The sequence below is a fragment of the Dipteris shenzhenensis genome, chromosome 13 (assembly GCF_047967505.1).
Source record: "Dipteris shenzhenensis isolate YYH24624 ecotype China chromosome 13, Dip_SZ_1.0, whole genome shotgun sequence".
NCBI classification, from domain to species: Eukaryota; Viridiplantae; Streptophyta; class Polypodiopsida; order Gleicheniales; family Dipteridaceae; genus Dipteris; species Dipteris shenzhenensis.
In genome coordinates, this window is record NC_141608.1 from 46,529,985 (window position 1) to 46,546,145 (window position 16,161).

Here is a 16,161-nt window from a genome sequence, read left to right on the forward strand (position 1 = left end):
ACCCAAGCTAGCACCTCATATGTCTCCTTTGGTACCTCAAATGCCCCAAGCCACCATATCTCCCTTTCAGACTGAACACTAAAAGAGGGGAATTTTATCTCAGACTGTGGAAGTGAACTCTTTGCATATACCATTGCCTCATTCATGAGTGTGATACTCATTCTCTCTAATATTTTTCCTTTATCTGGAGTTTGCTTAGCCTGCACGAACATAGCTTAGTCGGGTAACAGCCCTCCCTGCCCACACAAATTAATGCTAATCCGAATTTTCCAACATGGTAGTGCCCTATGAGAATAATAGCTCTAAAAATGACAATAATATCATAAATGGTCCCTACTCCCCATCCCCCTTTGGCAAGTCCCTTTCTCTTTAATGCCCCCCTTATAAGTGATCCCTCCCCCCTCTCAAATCTCACTTAGCACTCGTGGTTAATGCCCCCTACCCTCCATCATTCTTTAACTCCTCCCATGTATCCCTTAGTTTAATCATCCCCCCTCTCAAATCTCACTTAGCGCTCGTGGTTAATGCCCCCTACCGTCCATCATTCTTTAACTCCTCCCATGTATCCCTTAGTTTAATCATGGTCTTGCCCTTTCCCATTGACCCTACTTCTTAGGAATTTCCCTTTTATGCTTCCAAGAAAGAATGACATGCAGATTGCGGAAAAGAGATACCATGCACGTGAAAATACGTCCAGGTCGTGAATTGAAGGCTCAGAGTCCAGAGTCACTCGAAGTGAGCTCTGGAGCTTATAGGAGTCAGCTGAGAGCTGTCGAGTTCCTCAAGCTCCCTTATGGGCTTCTTCACCCTCTCCCTCCCCCGTTACCCACCACCTCCAGGTCCCCTCTCCCGTTCTCGTTCTTCATCTCCCACATGCCATGCTCACCTACGCATTTTACGTCCTCGAGCGCTCATCAGCCTTCGCCTGCAATCTCGACTGTCCTTCGTCTGTAACGACAGTCCCTTGCTTGATGATCTGGCAGCCAACGGGAGAGCAAGGACTGTGATGGCGCTGATAGGACCAGAGTCCGGCCAGGCTCTGTTTTCTGTTATGGCAACCTGTGCGGCAGTTGGGCAGGTTTGCCCTCAAATCCACAGAGCTATTTCAAGCTCATTTCTATCTACACCGCGCCATCGTCTACTTTCTTTTTGTTTTGAATCAACGAGCTGCTTGCTCATAACAAACGTGTGAGGTTGTATTATTCATGTCCATATCTTTGTGCATATTGAAATTGACAACAGGAATCAAATGAGTATTTAGATAGCATTGCACGGACTGGAGCATTGAGCACATGTTAGAGGATTTCCTCAAGATGCTAGCCTAGCAGACATCAACTATAGAAGATTCCATTGCTTGTAGTACTGAAGACGCTTTAGAGAGCTCCATACAAAAGAAGCTGATTTTTTTTAATGCATGATTCTCTAATGCCTTGGCATAATATGCTATGAGGGCAGGGTGCTACAATAGAATTAAGAAGTATTTTGCTAATTTGGGATACACAAAATCGATGCAGATCAGACACTCTACTATAAGTTCAAGGGAAAGGAAAAACGGTAACAACTGTATTTGTTGTAAGGATCATTAAAAGAACTTGCAAAACCTTGCGGTTGGTAGGGGTTGATTTTGATACCCCAAGGCTGCCATTCAGTTCTTACTCTCACCCCTCTTCCCTTTGGGAGAGGAAGGCTGGCTTTCATGATGCCATACCACCTCTACTTTGACCCGATACTTGAGACTCATCCTCACCATTTGATTCCTTGACCTTCCCAAAGTGTAATTCAAGCTTTTACACACCATTGGGGAGGCATTTGGGCAGGTCCTTGAGATTCCTTAGCTCCATTCGTCCACATCAAAGGGAGATGGTGTACCAAGAATTCATGTCTTGACTCAGAGCTCCAATACCTCGGAGGGGCTGGATTACCACGTCTTTCTTCAGACACTTGATGGATATCCATATAGACAGAGGATTGAGGTTAGTCGTACCAGTTCCAAGCAATAGCATATAGCTAACAATGTAAAGCAAGCGACAACATTTATAGGAACAACTGGATAGTTTACCTTGCCCAACCAAGGCCAATGTGATGAATTATTTGGTTAAGCAAGTTCAAAATTTTGAGAGGATGTGAGAATAATAGTATTTGAGTGTGATGAATTATGGGTGATATTGTATATTATGTATGACAATGCCAAAGACCAAGTGGACAGAGCGCTTTACTGGAAGCGGAAACCTTGACAGCTGAAACCTTCACGCCAAGGCATAATTTATCCATATTTACAACATGTGATAAAGGAGTACAAGGAAGAGTGGTGCCTATATCTTGATGCTCCCTAGAAACTGAATGTATGGCCGCCAGTGGTTGAGAAATTACCTCCAAAGACCGAGTTGCGAGAATTGCTGAAAAAGCTTGTGAGTGCTGACATTGAGGCCAAGAATACTCAAGCGGCAAGATAAGCGAAGTCCGGGAGTCACATCCGAGCACAATAACCTAGAAGTGTCCCTCGACAAGAACCAGGTAATAGGAAGCAGAAACCAAAGTCAAGAGTGAGCTATGAAGCAACATGCCTTTTACTTAATCAAGCAAGCATGCGACAGTGTGTGCAAGACTATTCTGCAACGCCAATAACCACTGGTGGAGCATAAGTGGTGTAGATCCAAGGTATCGACAAATTAGGTGTCTACAACATCTCTTTTTTTTCCCCCCCAAAGGAAAGAACCACCTATTAGAAACTTTTGAAAAGCATAGATCAGCAATCCATTGGACGCTATCTAGTAAAAAAATACCGCCGGCTGCTATGTAACCTGCTTCTCAGTATCCCATCCCAATGCCTACAGTATCGTGGGAATAGGTACCAACAACCAAGGTGGAGGGCTTTACAACCATTAGATTCCTTGATAAAAGGTGCTTGGAAGCCATGCCCTGCAGATACACACCTGCCTTTTGGTGGTTCCTAGACCCTTTCCTTCCCTGCTCCAAAGTGGTTTGCAAGGTATAGATGATATTATGCCATACGTTGATGAGAGGAGGGTGGCTGTAGGCCGAGTCTGCTGCTCCCCCATCACCAAACTGCAACGCGCTACCTAGATATTCTAGGCAGTGATGTTGGCAACCGTCTCCCAAATTCTGTCCTCTAGAGAGACCTCAAGTCATTGTTGGTGAGGGGGGGGATTGTCTTGAATATTTTAGACTCAGTCCATCTATTGTATAGACTAGAGACACCATCTCAATGTGGAAAGCATGTTGCCCCTTTATCGACCAAGCTGCTTGCAAAATGTCCAAAGAATGACTAAATGCAACAAGGGGCAGAGACCCTATTTATAGGGCCCCCCCTCAGCCAACCTCACTGACCCAGTCAGGACTGGCCGACGAGGGTAGGGTGGACCCCGGCCACCAGGTCGGGTCACCCGATTTGGTTGGGAGCCTGGTTGGCTCTCCAGCCCAGGCGCCTAGGTGGCACCTGTGTGGCATCCACATGGTGTCTCAATTGAGGGCCCAGGGGCAGGTGTAAAATGCCTCGCACCCCCTGCAACCTCCCGCAGCTTGGCGGCCTGCAAACAACCTTGAATCGACCGCCCTACCTGTCTACTCCTCATGGGCATGCACACCCAGAATGCAGCCCTCACTCCTACTCTACACATGATATATATGCATCAGGAAATGCCACCTCTAACACCCCCTCTCAGCTCCTGGATGGTGAATCAGCCTTAGGGCGCTGGAGTGAGCACCAAGCAGCAGCTGTGAGAGTGGCTTTGTAACCAAACATAATGGCACGGCATCTCAATATGCTTTGTCCGAGCATGAAACACGGATTGTGAGCATGTGCTATACAGCTTTGACCCCAGCAGCTGTACAGTTAGCAGAAAGTCTGCAGCCACCAGGAACAGTTGCAAGCTGCCACATGGTAGGGCGCATCAGCAGTGCAGTTAGATGCAATGCTAGCAGGTCGTAGTGTATGTTAAGAGGCTAGATAAAGCCTGAGACGATCGCCTCAGAGGGGCACAAATAGAAAAGGAGGAACAGGATCGAGATTTGCTATTGTCATTGCTCTAGGTCAAACCAATAAAGCTTGACTGACCAGTTCCACCTCCAACCAGGACATCTTTTCCAAGGAAGCTGAACTTTGATAGAGACGAACGGAAAGACAGAACTATTAGCTCTCTTGTCTTGGCTCAACCAATTCGAGAGTTACTTTTTCATTTTAAGAAGCAAGACAACGAGAAGTTGGCTTCCATTCACTTGACAGGCGAAGGCGTTACTTGGTGACACAAGTGCCGCACAAAGGACTAAAATAATGTGCTAGAAATAGCTCACTACAATTGGGTGGACAGCCTGGTACTTGCCATCTCAATACATGGATTGTCTTCACGCCCAGTTCTTTGACCTAGTTCAAGGGGCCGCGGAGTCGGTCCACCACCATGTGAAATTTTTCACACAAGTGGCTATTCGATTCTTGCAGGCATCTGACAAGGACTAGATCAGAAGTTGTGAGAGTGCAACGGAAAATGAATGTCATGTTCTTGAATGTAGGGATGCACATGTGTGTAGATGATGCATAAATTGAGAAGCATTGGCCCTCCAAATGGGGTGGAAGGAGTGCCCACGTGAGTATTTTTGCTAGACTCTTCTCTACATGCTCCACACAAGCCACAAGCCATATACATGCAAATGCCCATACTCACACGCCATGAATGACACGAGAGGGTGCAACCCTCATGCCTCTTGGGATCACATCCTTTGGGCATACCCCATTATTCTACCCTTAGCCTATGACTCTTTATGCCTACCATTGATTAATGCAATACCCATGCACAATGCTACCCTTTCCTAACCATCCTAGGACCTAATGCATACATGCATATTTTATTATATTCAATTGGCCAATTTATAATGTTACAACCATAGGGTAATCGCCAGATTCCCTAGAATGATCCACTAGAATCTAATACAAATAATCATGTCATGACATGCCCTCTTGCTTAGAAAAGCAGATGTCCTCATCTGTGTGCCTTCAAATAATCTTCAACAAGTGTGGGGTAATCCTTCAAGTGATCTTCATCAACCATTGACCATCTTCCATAGGATATCCTTTAAACTTTACCAAATATCGAGATCTCTGTCTATTCCTGGTACTCTTGACCTCATGGAATAGTATTCGTTCCGAAACAAGTAATTCTACCCCGTCTTCAAGTTCTGGTTCTTCTTCTTCAATAGGCCTCACCGATGGTTCACCTTTAAATGGCTTCAAGATACTAACATGGAAACCATTCTTTGTCCTCCAGCTAGTAGGCAATGTCAACCTGTATGATGTTGGAGTTCCTTCTGGATGTATAACATCTGAAACATGGAAAGGTCCATAGTATTTTACTGCTAGCTTTACAAACTTGGTATTTCCTCGGATTGTCTTTATACGCCTTTTGTCAATCTTTAAAAGAACCCAATCTCCCTTCTCATAATGTACATCCTTTTGCTTCTTATTCACAGCCTTCTTGTACGCTTCTTGAGCTCGCTAAATATGTGATTTAACCTATATAAGTACTTCCTGCACATCTTTAGCAAACTGATCAGTTGCCAAAATCCTATCTCCTAAATGTGCAACAGGCGTGGGAAGAACTTGGCCATAGATGATCTCAAATGGTGCCTTGCGGGTAGCATAATGGGTAGAGTTGTTATATGCAAACTCTAATAGAGGTAAATATAATTTTCATAGGGTAGGATTGTCATGGACATAACTATGCAACAACTGGATAATAGCTTGGTTAGCTATTTCACTTTGCCCATCAGTTTATGGGTGATATGTAGTGGAGAATTGCAATTTAGTTCCTAAGTCCTCGAAAAGAGCTTGCCAGAATTGGCTTTGGAACTTGGGATCATTATCTGATGTAATGGATTTAGGTAATCCATGTAATCTAAAGATTTCTTTAATAAATAACTTAGCAGTTTCTGGCAGTGATGTTCTTCTTACATGGAATGAAATGCGTCTGTTTACTAAGTCTATCTATAACGGTAAGAATTTGCTCATTTTGTGTCCTTGTCTTTGGAAATCCTGACAGAAAGTCCATGGTGATATGCTCCCATCTCTCGCTTAGGTATGGGTAATGGCTGAAGTAATCTTGGTTCTTACCATGATCACTCTTAACTTTTTGACAAGTTAAGCACTGTTGGACTAAAGTAGTTACGTCCTTTATCAATCCTGACCAATAGAAATATCTTTCAATTCTATCAACGGCTCCTCTAATACCTCTATGTCCATAATAGGGACTACTATGCATCTCTTCAAAAACTAGGGATTTAAAAGTGGAGGGTACACAAATGAAACGTCCTTTAAAAAGATACCCATGATGAATTGCATATCCCTCTAAGGAATCACCTTGTCCTTGAAGTAACGCATCATAGATAATCCCAAATTCTTTATCACCTTTGTAGGTGTTCTTCATCGCACTAAGAGATTCTTCTCTCACTACGGAAACATAGTTTACACTCGGTCTACGACTTAGTGCATCTGCAACTATGTTCTCGTTACTAGGTTGATATTCTAACTCAGGTTGTCCAAACCCTTGAAGATATTCTGCCCACTTGATTTGCCGAGGTGAAACTATTGGTTGAGAAAACAAATGTTTAATACTCTGATAATCTGTCTTAACCTTGAAGTCGGATCCATAAAGATAATGTCTCCATAACTTCAAAGCATGAACTATGGCTAATAGTTCCTTCTTATACGTGCTATACTTTAATTTAGCACTTTGAAGTTTTCAGCTTTCAAAGGCTATGGGATGTCCCTCTTACATTAGTACGGCTCCAATGGATGTACCACTAGCATCTGTACATATGACAAAGAAAGGCTTATCAAAATCCAGCAAAACTAACGCAGGGCTAGTCATTAAAGCAACCTTCAAATTCTCAAAGGCACTCGAATGTCTATCACCCCAGTGATACATTGATTGCTTCTTAAGTAGATCAGTAAAGTGGTGATGCAATCTTAGAGAAATTCAAGATGAATCTCCTATAATAGCTACATAAACCAAGAAAAGATCTTAGTTAATGTACATTCGTAGGGACAGGCCATTCCTTTATAGCTTTCACCTTGGTTGGATCAACCTGAATTCCATGTTCATTGATGACATGGCCTAAATATTCTATTTCCTTCTTAAACAACTCACTCTTTTTTATATTCAGGAAGAGTTGGCTCTCTCAAAGCAATTCCATCACTTGTGCAAGATGTTGCTTGTGTTCTTCTTCGTTTTGGCCAAAAATTAATTATCATCAAAGAACACAACTACAAACTTGCCTATGTATGGTTGAAGAACTCTTCTCATTAGCCTACAAAAGGTAGCAGGTGCATTAGTCAACCCAAAGGACATAACTACAAATTCATAATGTCGTGTTTGTGTTCTAAAGGCAGTCTTATGCACGTCTTCTTCCCTCATCCTAACTTAATGATATCCTAACTTTAAATCCAATTCGCTGAATACCCTGGCACCTTTCAAGGAGTCTAAGAAGTCATCAACTCTAGGTATAGGAAACCTATTCTTAATTGTCAACTTGTTAAGGGCTCTATAATCAATACACGTCCTAAAGGTTCCATCCTTCTTCTTTACCAAAAGGATTGCAGTCCCAAAAGGCGAACTACTTGGCCTGATTAGACCTTTCTCTAGTAAGTCCGCAACTTGCTTTTCTACCTCCTCTAGCTCTACCTTATTCATTCGATAGGGAGCTCTACATGGAGGAGAGGACCTTGGAATCAACTCAATAGTATAATCTTCAGGTCTAGAGATAGGCAACTCATGCCGATCATCACTAGCAAATCCATCATCGAATTGCTTAAGGAACTCTAAATGTTGACCTTCGTGATTAGTATGTTCGGGCTTCGACCCCCAACATATCCATGTAACTTAAATAAGTCGTGTCGACCAAAGTTGTAATGCAAACTAGCATTATTGCTCTTTTTATTATTTTCAATATTTTTACAAGAAGGTTCACCCTCTTGCTTAGGGTGAGAAGCCCTAGTTACATTGGTCTTACCCATCTTCTTCTTTAACTCTGGACAATCATAGAATCTATGATCTGTCCCCTTTTTGCATCCAAAACATTTTCTTTCCTTAAACAATCTATCCCTTTCTTGAGGAGACATGAATGGAGGTTTCACACGTCCACCTAGATTAAATTTTCCTATTGGTTTACTATTGATTGTTCGTACTCCCACTTGCCTAGGAAAGCATCGTCCATTTCGTAGAGTTAGCTGATCGAACAAAGGGTCTACTTTGTGAAGTTGACGCTTCATATGTTACTTCTCTCTCCTTCCGCTGCCTCGGCCAATCTAATGGCGTCCTTTAATTTAGTCGGGTTTAGGAGTTCCTATGGGGGCTAAAGGTCGCTGTGCCTTTACCCCGGTTATGTACAATACTCAAACACATATATAAATGAATGAAAAAGAAGATTAGGGTGTTCTGCACCCACTAAAAACTTGTGTGGCTCTCTGTATCTTCTCTCCCTCTTTCGTTCTTGCTTCCGTTGAGAGCACTCTCAATTGGTATCAGAACCCGGGTGATCTAGCTGAGCGTGCGTGAATGCCTGGAAGCTCAGCAACTCTGTGGGAGGAAGGAGAAGCTTTGTGCGAAGCTTTGCGGGTGATTTTACTTGCATCCGAGTGCGCAGAGACCTTGAAGGAACCTTTGGAAAAGTCACTTCGATTTTGCGAAGTGGTTTTGAGAGCCTGTTAAGTGTTTTCAAAGAAAAAGTCGTTTTTTAAGCTTTTCCCTGTTCCGTTCGATGACAGAGACTCCGTATTGACTTATAGAGGCAACTATTGCTTGCTTTTGGTATCCATTTCACTTCAGGAGCTTGGAAACACCTTCATTCTTGAATTTGGGATCATTTCATTGGATTTCTGACTCATTGTGTCAGTTTCTACGTTTTTCTACCTGGGTGTTGGAACTCAAGTTTGGAGCAACCATTTGCAGATCTGTCAATTCCAGTGGACTCAGGAGGTCTTAAAACTTTGATGTTGCTCATCATTCGCACTCCGGTGGAGTTTACAAACAGTTCTGTTTCCAAAAACGTTTTTCAGTCCGTGTGTTGGACCCAGTGATTGAGACCACGGTTTCCAAAACCCTCTGTCCCATTGCATTCCGGATGCCTAAAAACCCCTACCTGTGAGTTCTTGCACGATTCGGTGGAGTATTTTCAGAGTTATAGGTCTCTGTGTATTGGATTTCGTCTCTCTGTTATGCATTTTTCATTCTAAGGTTTTGAAACCTTAGATTTATGCCACATGGTAGGGGATAAGTGTTGACTCCCATTTCTCACTCATCAGTTGGGATTTTGGAGTTCCAACAGAAGAGAGATATTTGCATATTTTCTTGCTGAGTCTGATTATGCAATGGCGTCCATGTTTTGAGACATCTCAGGTTCTATTTTCAGTAGCGGTCATTACATGTGCCAAAAGAGCTTCGAAAGAGGTGAAAGTGGAGAGATGGGCTATCGTCTCTGAGATCCAGAAGCAAAGAAGATCATACGCAGTCATGATGTAGTCTTCAATGAGAAGAAGGTGCATAAGGCACCCATGAGGGATGTGGAAATGAGGAGAATCACTTTTCAAGATGTGAATCCACCTGCATATGTTGATAGACAGCAAGCTGTCCATGCACCAAATGTGCAAGAAATGATACCACCAAGTACTTCCACAGGTATACAATCAAGGATAGATGATGGATCATCGATTGGTGGAAATGATGAGCCAAATGTGGCTGATATGCAGGTGGGACAGCAAGCTGAAATGCCCTTGAGAAGATCATCTAGAGTGTCTAGACCGCCTGATAGGTTTGTTCCAGGGGTAGACTATGTGATGCTTACTGATTGCGGGAGCCTTCTTGCTATAGAGAGGCTATGATGCGCGAGGATCAACGCAAGTGGGAGTATGCTCTTCCATTTAAACATTTGGTCTTCCTTATACTTAAGCGGGAGAAACTTTGTCTTTAATTCTTCCAAGAATTTAGACCACTCCTTGATGGGACTACTTTCCGATTGGTGCATGGACTACCAAGGTAGTGCATCCTTTTCTAAATGTAGAGTAGCCAGTGCTAACTTCTCATCTTCCGTATGATCAAATTGTACGAAGTACAATTGGAAATGTCTAATCCAATCGAGGAGTTTCTCAAGATGCCTAGCCCCGTTGTACTTCGGAAACTCAAGCCGCTCCTTAGGATCAAACCTTCTTTTCTTAGTCTTTTCTAAAGGGTCTGCCTGATCTTCAAATAATTTCCTTTTTAAGGGCATTTCCCTTTGAATTGTGTCACTTATGACTGCCAACAATCCTTGAAGAAATTCTTGGATTGCATTGTCCGGGTAGTGTGGCGGTGATAATGTCCTTGGTGGAGGTTCGGTAGGTGGCTGAGGGTTATCAAATGATGGATCAAATACGTGGTAGATAGGGGTGTAAGGTGTTGTTCCCATGAGGTTTAACATGAGTTGTGAAACATTTTCAGGTGTGAATTCTTGATTATCGTCCATGTTTTGGAAACGCAATGGAACTAATCAAGTTTTCAAATTAAACTCGTGATGAGCTACGAGTGTGTGAATGAACTTAAATGAGATAGAAAAAGGGAGTTCAAAATTAGAGGTACTTTCCCACGCCTGTTCGATGAAGCGCCCACTCCACGTTCCAGCCACGACTCACGGTGCTGCTCCAACTCTTGGGATATATACTAGTCCCTTCTTTTTCTCTCTTTTTTTTTTTTAATGGCAAGGTAAGGGGGCGGAAAAGATAAAAGGGAAATTACAGGGGAAACAAGGGGTACCTGGAGGGAATTAAGGGAGAGGGAAAGAATTCCGATATGGGGGAAAGAGGGGGGGGGGGGGATTTTTTTTTTTTGAAATGCAAGGGGAGGGGGGTTTTCGAAATGGAAGGGGGGGGGTAATTATAAAGCGTAAGGATGAAGCGGGGGGAAATTAATGATGACGGTGGCAAGGGGGCAGAGGCGGTTCGCGGCCTGAGGCTGCAGAGATGGCTCACGACAGAGGCCGCAGAGCTGGCGGCGGACGACACATGGCGGGAGGCAGCCAGTCTGCGGGCTGCAGAGGTGGTAGGCAATCTACATGGCTGGTGAAGGTCACCGGCTATGCGGCGCTCGTGACAGCATTCGCCACGTGGGCGATTGCTTGCTGTGCTACTGCGCACAATCTTATTACAAGAGGAGGCGGCCATCGACAGCTATTCGCGGGGTAAAAGTGATGGGGGCTACCTTAAATAGGGGGAGCCTCGGAGACTAAGCTACGTGGCATGTCCCTCCAGCCGTAGTGGGCAGCCTTAAATAAGCGGTGACTGAAGGTACGACGGTGGAGTCTCTGCAGGTTGGAGACTTTTTTGTTTTCTTGGGGGGATATATTGATAATAGACTTGTCACGCGTAGACTGTGCGACAGATAGGAACGAGGAAAAATGGAAGGAGGGGCTCCTTGTTTATGCTCTTGATGATCACGCTGATGTCGACGCCTATTGCAACTTCCACATGGCGGCTCTCACAGTCAGAGGATCTTGGCTTTGATACCACTTGTCCCACATGTGTGTAGATGATGCATAAATTGAGAAGCATTAGCCCTCCAAATGGGGTGGAACGAGTGCCCACATGAGTGTATTTTTGCTAGACTCTTCTCTACATGCTCCACACAAGCTACAATCCATATGCATGCAAATGCCCATACTCACACGCCATGAATGACACGAGAGAGTTCAACCCTCATGCCTCTTGGGATCACATCCTTTGGGCATACCCCATTATTCTACCCTTAGCCTATGACTCTTTATGCCTACCATTGATTAATGCAATACCCATGCACAATGCTACCCTTTCCTAACCATCCTAGGACCTAATGCATACGTGCATATTTTATTATATTCAATTGGCCAATTTACAATGTTACAACCATAGGGTAATCGCCAGATTCCCTAGAATGATCCACTAGGATCTAATACAAATAATCATGTCATGACAATGAATAGCAAAAGAGAGAGCAAACACCACAAGCAAATGAATTGCAAAATGGAAAGAGAGGGATTGCACAGGAACTAAGGAAAAGGCCCTCTACTACTGGACAAAACCTCCACAAAGAATGGATAAATACAAAAAGGTGGAGAGGCCCTATTTATAGCCCCCCCCTTTAGCCAACCCAGCCGAGCCAGTCTGTTAGGACTTGGCCGACTAGGGTAGGGTGGAACCCGCTAGCAAGTCGGGGTCACCCGATTCGATTGGTTACCTAGTTGGCCCCCCAGCCCAAGCACCTAGGTGGCATTTATGTGGCACCTACATGGCGGCTCAACTAAGGACCCATGGGCACACCCACTGCATCCTCCCGTGGCTTGTGCACCCCATGGTGGCCTGTGAAAAACCTCGAATCCACTCCCTATGTGCCTACTCCTCATATGAGTGGGCACACCCACAATGCAGCCCTCAGTCCTACTCTACACATGATATATACATCAGGAGATACCATCTCTAACACCCCCTCTCACTACCGGGCAAAACCTCCGAAGAATGAATAAATACATCAAGGGGGAGAGGCCCTGCAACCTGCCGCAGCCTGTGTACCTCCATGGCAGCCTGCAAACAACCTCGAATCCACCCCCTACTCTGTCTACTTCTCACACGGGCAAGCACACCGACAATGCAGCCCTCACTCCTACTTTACACATGATATATTCATCAGGAGATGCCACCTCTAACACCGCCTCTCAGCTCTTGGATGGTGAATCAACCTTAGGGGGCTGGAGTGAGCACCAAGCAGCTGCTGTGAAAGTGGGTTGGTAAATAGGGCCGCCATGTTGTCCTCCGTCTTACAGAAGCTGAGCAAGATCACTTCATCAAGCAGCTTCTCCCAAACACAATGGTACTGCATCCCAATATGCTTTGTCTGAGCATGAAACACGGATTGCGAGCTTGGACCCACTCACATCAACTCCTCATAGTTAGTATCTGCAGCCGATGGCATGGCTGCCTTGCTGGCAGCTCTCCAGCCCACAGCAGCAGGGGTTCAGACCTGTGCCCAAGGTCTGACCTGCAGTGGCAGTACAGTTAGCAGGAAGTCTGCAGATAGGCGTAGGCACCAGGAACAGTTGCAAGCTGCCACATGGCAGGTTGCATCAGCAGCAGAGTTAGATGCCATGTCAGCAAGTCGTAGAGTATGTTAAGAGGCCAGATAAAGCCAAAGACAATTGCCTCTGAGTGGCACAAGTAGAAAAGGAGGAACGGCATCAAGCTTTGCTATTGTCATTGCTCTAGTTCAAAGCAATAGAGCTTGACCAACCAGTTCCACCTCAAGCCAGACCATATTTTCCAAGGAAGCTGAACTTTGACAGAGACGAATGGAAAGACAAAAGCATTAGTTCTCTTGTCTTGGCCCAACTAGTTTGATAGTTACTTTCTCGTTGTTGAGATGCAAGACAATGAGAAGTTGGCTTGCATGCACTTGACAAGTGAAGGCGTTACTTGGTGACACAAGTGGCACACAGAGCAGTATAGTGACGTGCTAGAAATAGCTCACTACGATTGGGCGGAGTTCTTAAGGACATTTGAGCCTGATTCTTGCTACCTCAATACATGTACCGTCTTCACGCCCAATTCTTCGAGCTAGTTCATAGAGTCAGTCAACCACTACGTGAAATTTTTCATGCAAGTGGCTATTCAATTGCACACGTCTGACAAGGACGGGATCAAGAAGTTGTGAGAGTGCAATAGAAAATGAATAGCAAAAGAATGAGCAAACACTACAAAAAAAGAACTACGAAATTGAAAGAGAGAGATTGCACAAGAACTCAACAAAAGGCCCTCTACTACTAGGCAAAACCTCCAAAGTGGACTGCCATAGCTGTAGCCTCTGCCCAGAGAAAACGGGAAACATAACAATGCGCTAGCAAGGTCCGACACATCTCCACTACAATTCTGTTCTTCCTCTCCACCACCCTTGCCTTAGAAGCAGTACCTGTGTTGGCAAACTCTTGCCGGATGCCCTTTTCCACACAAAGCACGTCAAAGACCTGGGAACAGAACTCAACACCCTTGTCAGCGCTAAGGGCTTTAACGGTCAACTTGGACTAATTCTCCATGAGAGCACACCACTCTTGAAACCGGGAATATGCCAAGGCCTTTAGAGCCAGAAAATACACCCATGTGAATTTGATCATCAACCAGTAGCATGAAATACAATGCGCCCCCAAGGCTCGGGACCGTCATAGGGCCACAGAGATCCACATGAACCATCTCAAGGGGTTTAGAAGCCCACCTAGTAGCATTCTTCTCGATGCTTCTTCCCTCATAAGCATGAGCGGCAATGCTCGTACTTGCTGCCCTCATCAGATAACCCAAGAACCATCTGTTCCCTTGCAGCTCGCCGTAGCGCATCTGCCATCAATGTTCAATTGACCTTGAAATGCCGTAGGTCACCTTGAGGGGTCCCAATGATTGAAGAGAGTGCTGACAATGTATTAATACCACGATCTATTGTACCAGTGCAAACTACTTGGCCGGTTGCTTTATCCCTGACCTCTACATTGAACAATACCGTTGTGCCAAGTTTGCATGTCTCATGCACTGACAATACTTTAAACCCAAAGGACGGAACAAATAGTACCTGAGAGGAGTGCTTCCCTCCTCTGCAGTTAGGAATAATGTTGAGACTGCCTTCACCACGAACCTTAATAGTTGAACTATCTCCTTTTGCAAATGTCGCCTCCGATGGTCACGAAGTTATTCAATCCTGTTGGGGATGGCCACATATTTTGAGAAGCTCCACTATCCAGAATCCAGGTTTTGGGATCTTGTGCAAGCCCCTCTCCAACGGGAGATGCTAGAGAGTCGAGAATCTCAAGATGCACAAATGTTGGAGTAACAGCTTTGGTATGAGGGACCGGGGCTCTTATTGGATGTCCATTGAGGGAAATTCCTCCAATAGTGACCTTTCTGGCCACAGTGATTGCACGTATGCTCTGCTTTGAGTGCTTCCTTCAATGCATCTATCTCCTTGTTAGAAGAGGTCCTTCTACCTTGGTTCCTTCCCTTATTATGCGGAACTGCCAGCCTCTGAACTAACACCCTAGGAAGGTCTCTGAAGTGCTACTCCTAGTCGAGCACCATAGGTACCAGCTCCCCCCAAGTAAGCGTATTCATCCTCCCACTGGTGATCAAGGATGAATAAAAGGCAGAATACTAGGAAGAGAGATGCGACAGCATTGTAATGGCCATTTCCTAAGATGAAATATCCTTTCCTTCCTAAAGACTCTCCTACCGAAGTTTCTAGAGCTTGTTGATGTATTCCCACATGGTTGATGACTTTGTGGGATCCAACACTCACATTTGGACCTCAAGAGAGACTCTCTTCATAGGAGAAGTTTTGTTGTACAAGGATGCCAAGTGCTTCCAAATCCCTTTGGCTACCGTCATGTGCTTAAAACATGATCAATGATTCGAGGCGTACAATTGAAGAAAATGAAAGAACGTACCCTTGCAGGATCCCTAGGTTTGTTTAAAGGGGATTTGGCCTCAGAACCCCCACCAAAATGAAGTCTTCAAGATCATATGACTGCAAGACCGACTCTATCATGACTCCCCATACACCGTAATTGTTCCCATCCAATTGATAGTCCACTGGAAACGTGGGTAATACTGGAATCTTCACCTTGTTCTCAGCCATCTTAGAAAGAGTAGCCATGTCGGAAGGAAGAGAAAGTAGAACTGAAAAGGGGAGGGTGGGTGGGAAAGAAAGTAGAAAATGGGATTGAAGGAAGGACAGAGGATAAGGCTGGAGAAGACAATGATGAGGCTTGCTGCCTAAAGTACCTTCACGCCCTTGCTGTCCTGGCCCTGGAAACATGTCCTTTCTGATCTGACAACGCCATTCAAACACGTTGCCCCTTGCTGGACCCTCGAACAGTCCATGCCTCCTTACGCTCCTCTTCAAACAAGCCCGTTAGTTGCTGTACATACCTGTCCCATAACTGTAAATATGCTTGATCATCTGAAGTGTGTTACTCTCAATGTACAGGGAATGTGTGATAGTCGCAAATGGAAACTGGTATGGATGTATATCAGGCAATTGCAGCCTGATATAATTGCTTTGCAAGAGCATAATTAGCATATGTATGCTGGTCAAATAGGCCATTTTGCTGGTTATGATA

The 16,161-nt window shown here is 44.6% G+C and overlaps 1 protein-coding gene across 2 annotated transcripts in view; it reads left to right on the top strand.

The window, feature by feature from the left end:
• Nucleotides 1-724: 724 nt before the first annotated feature.
• The window catches only part of LOC147895481 (uncharacterized), a 138,718-nt gene continuing 123,281 nt past the window's right edge, over nucleotides 725-16,161 (top strand). Inside the window, exon 1 of one of the 2 annotated variants that reach the window (XM_087384029.1) lies at nucleotides 725-1,078. In XM_087384029.1, the coding sequence (XP_087240155.1) occupies nucleotides 794-1,078 (285 nt within the window). In that variant the 5' untranslated portion in view covers nucleotides 725-793. The remainder of the gene's footprint in view (nucleotides 1,079-16,161) is intronic. The other variant, XM_087384030.1, reaches the window with a different exon arrangement.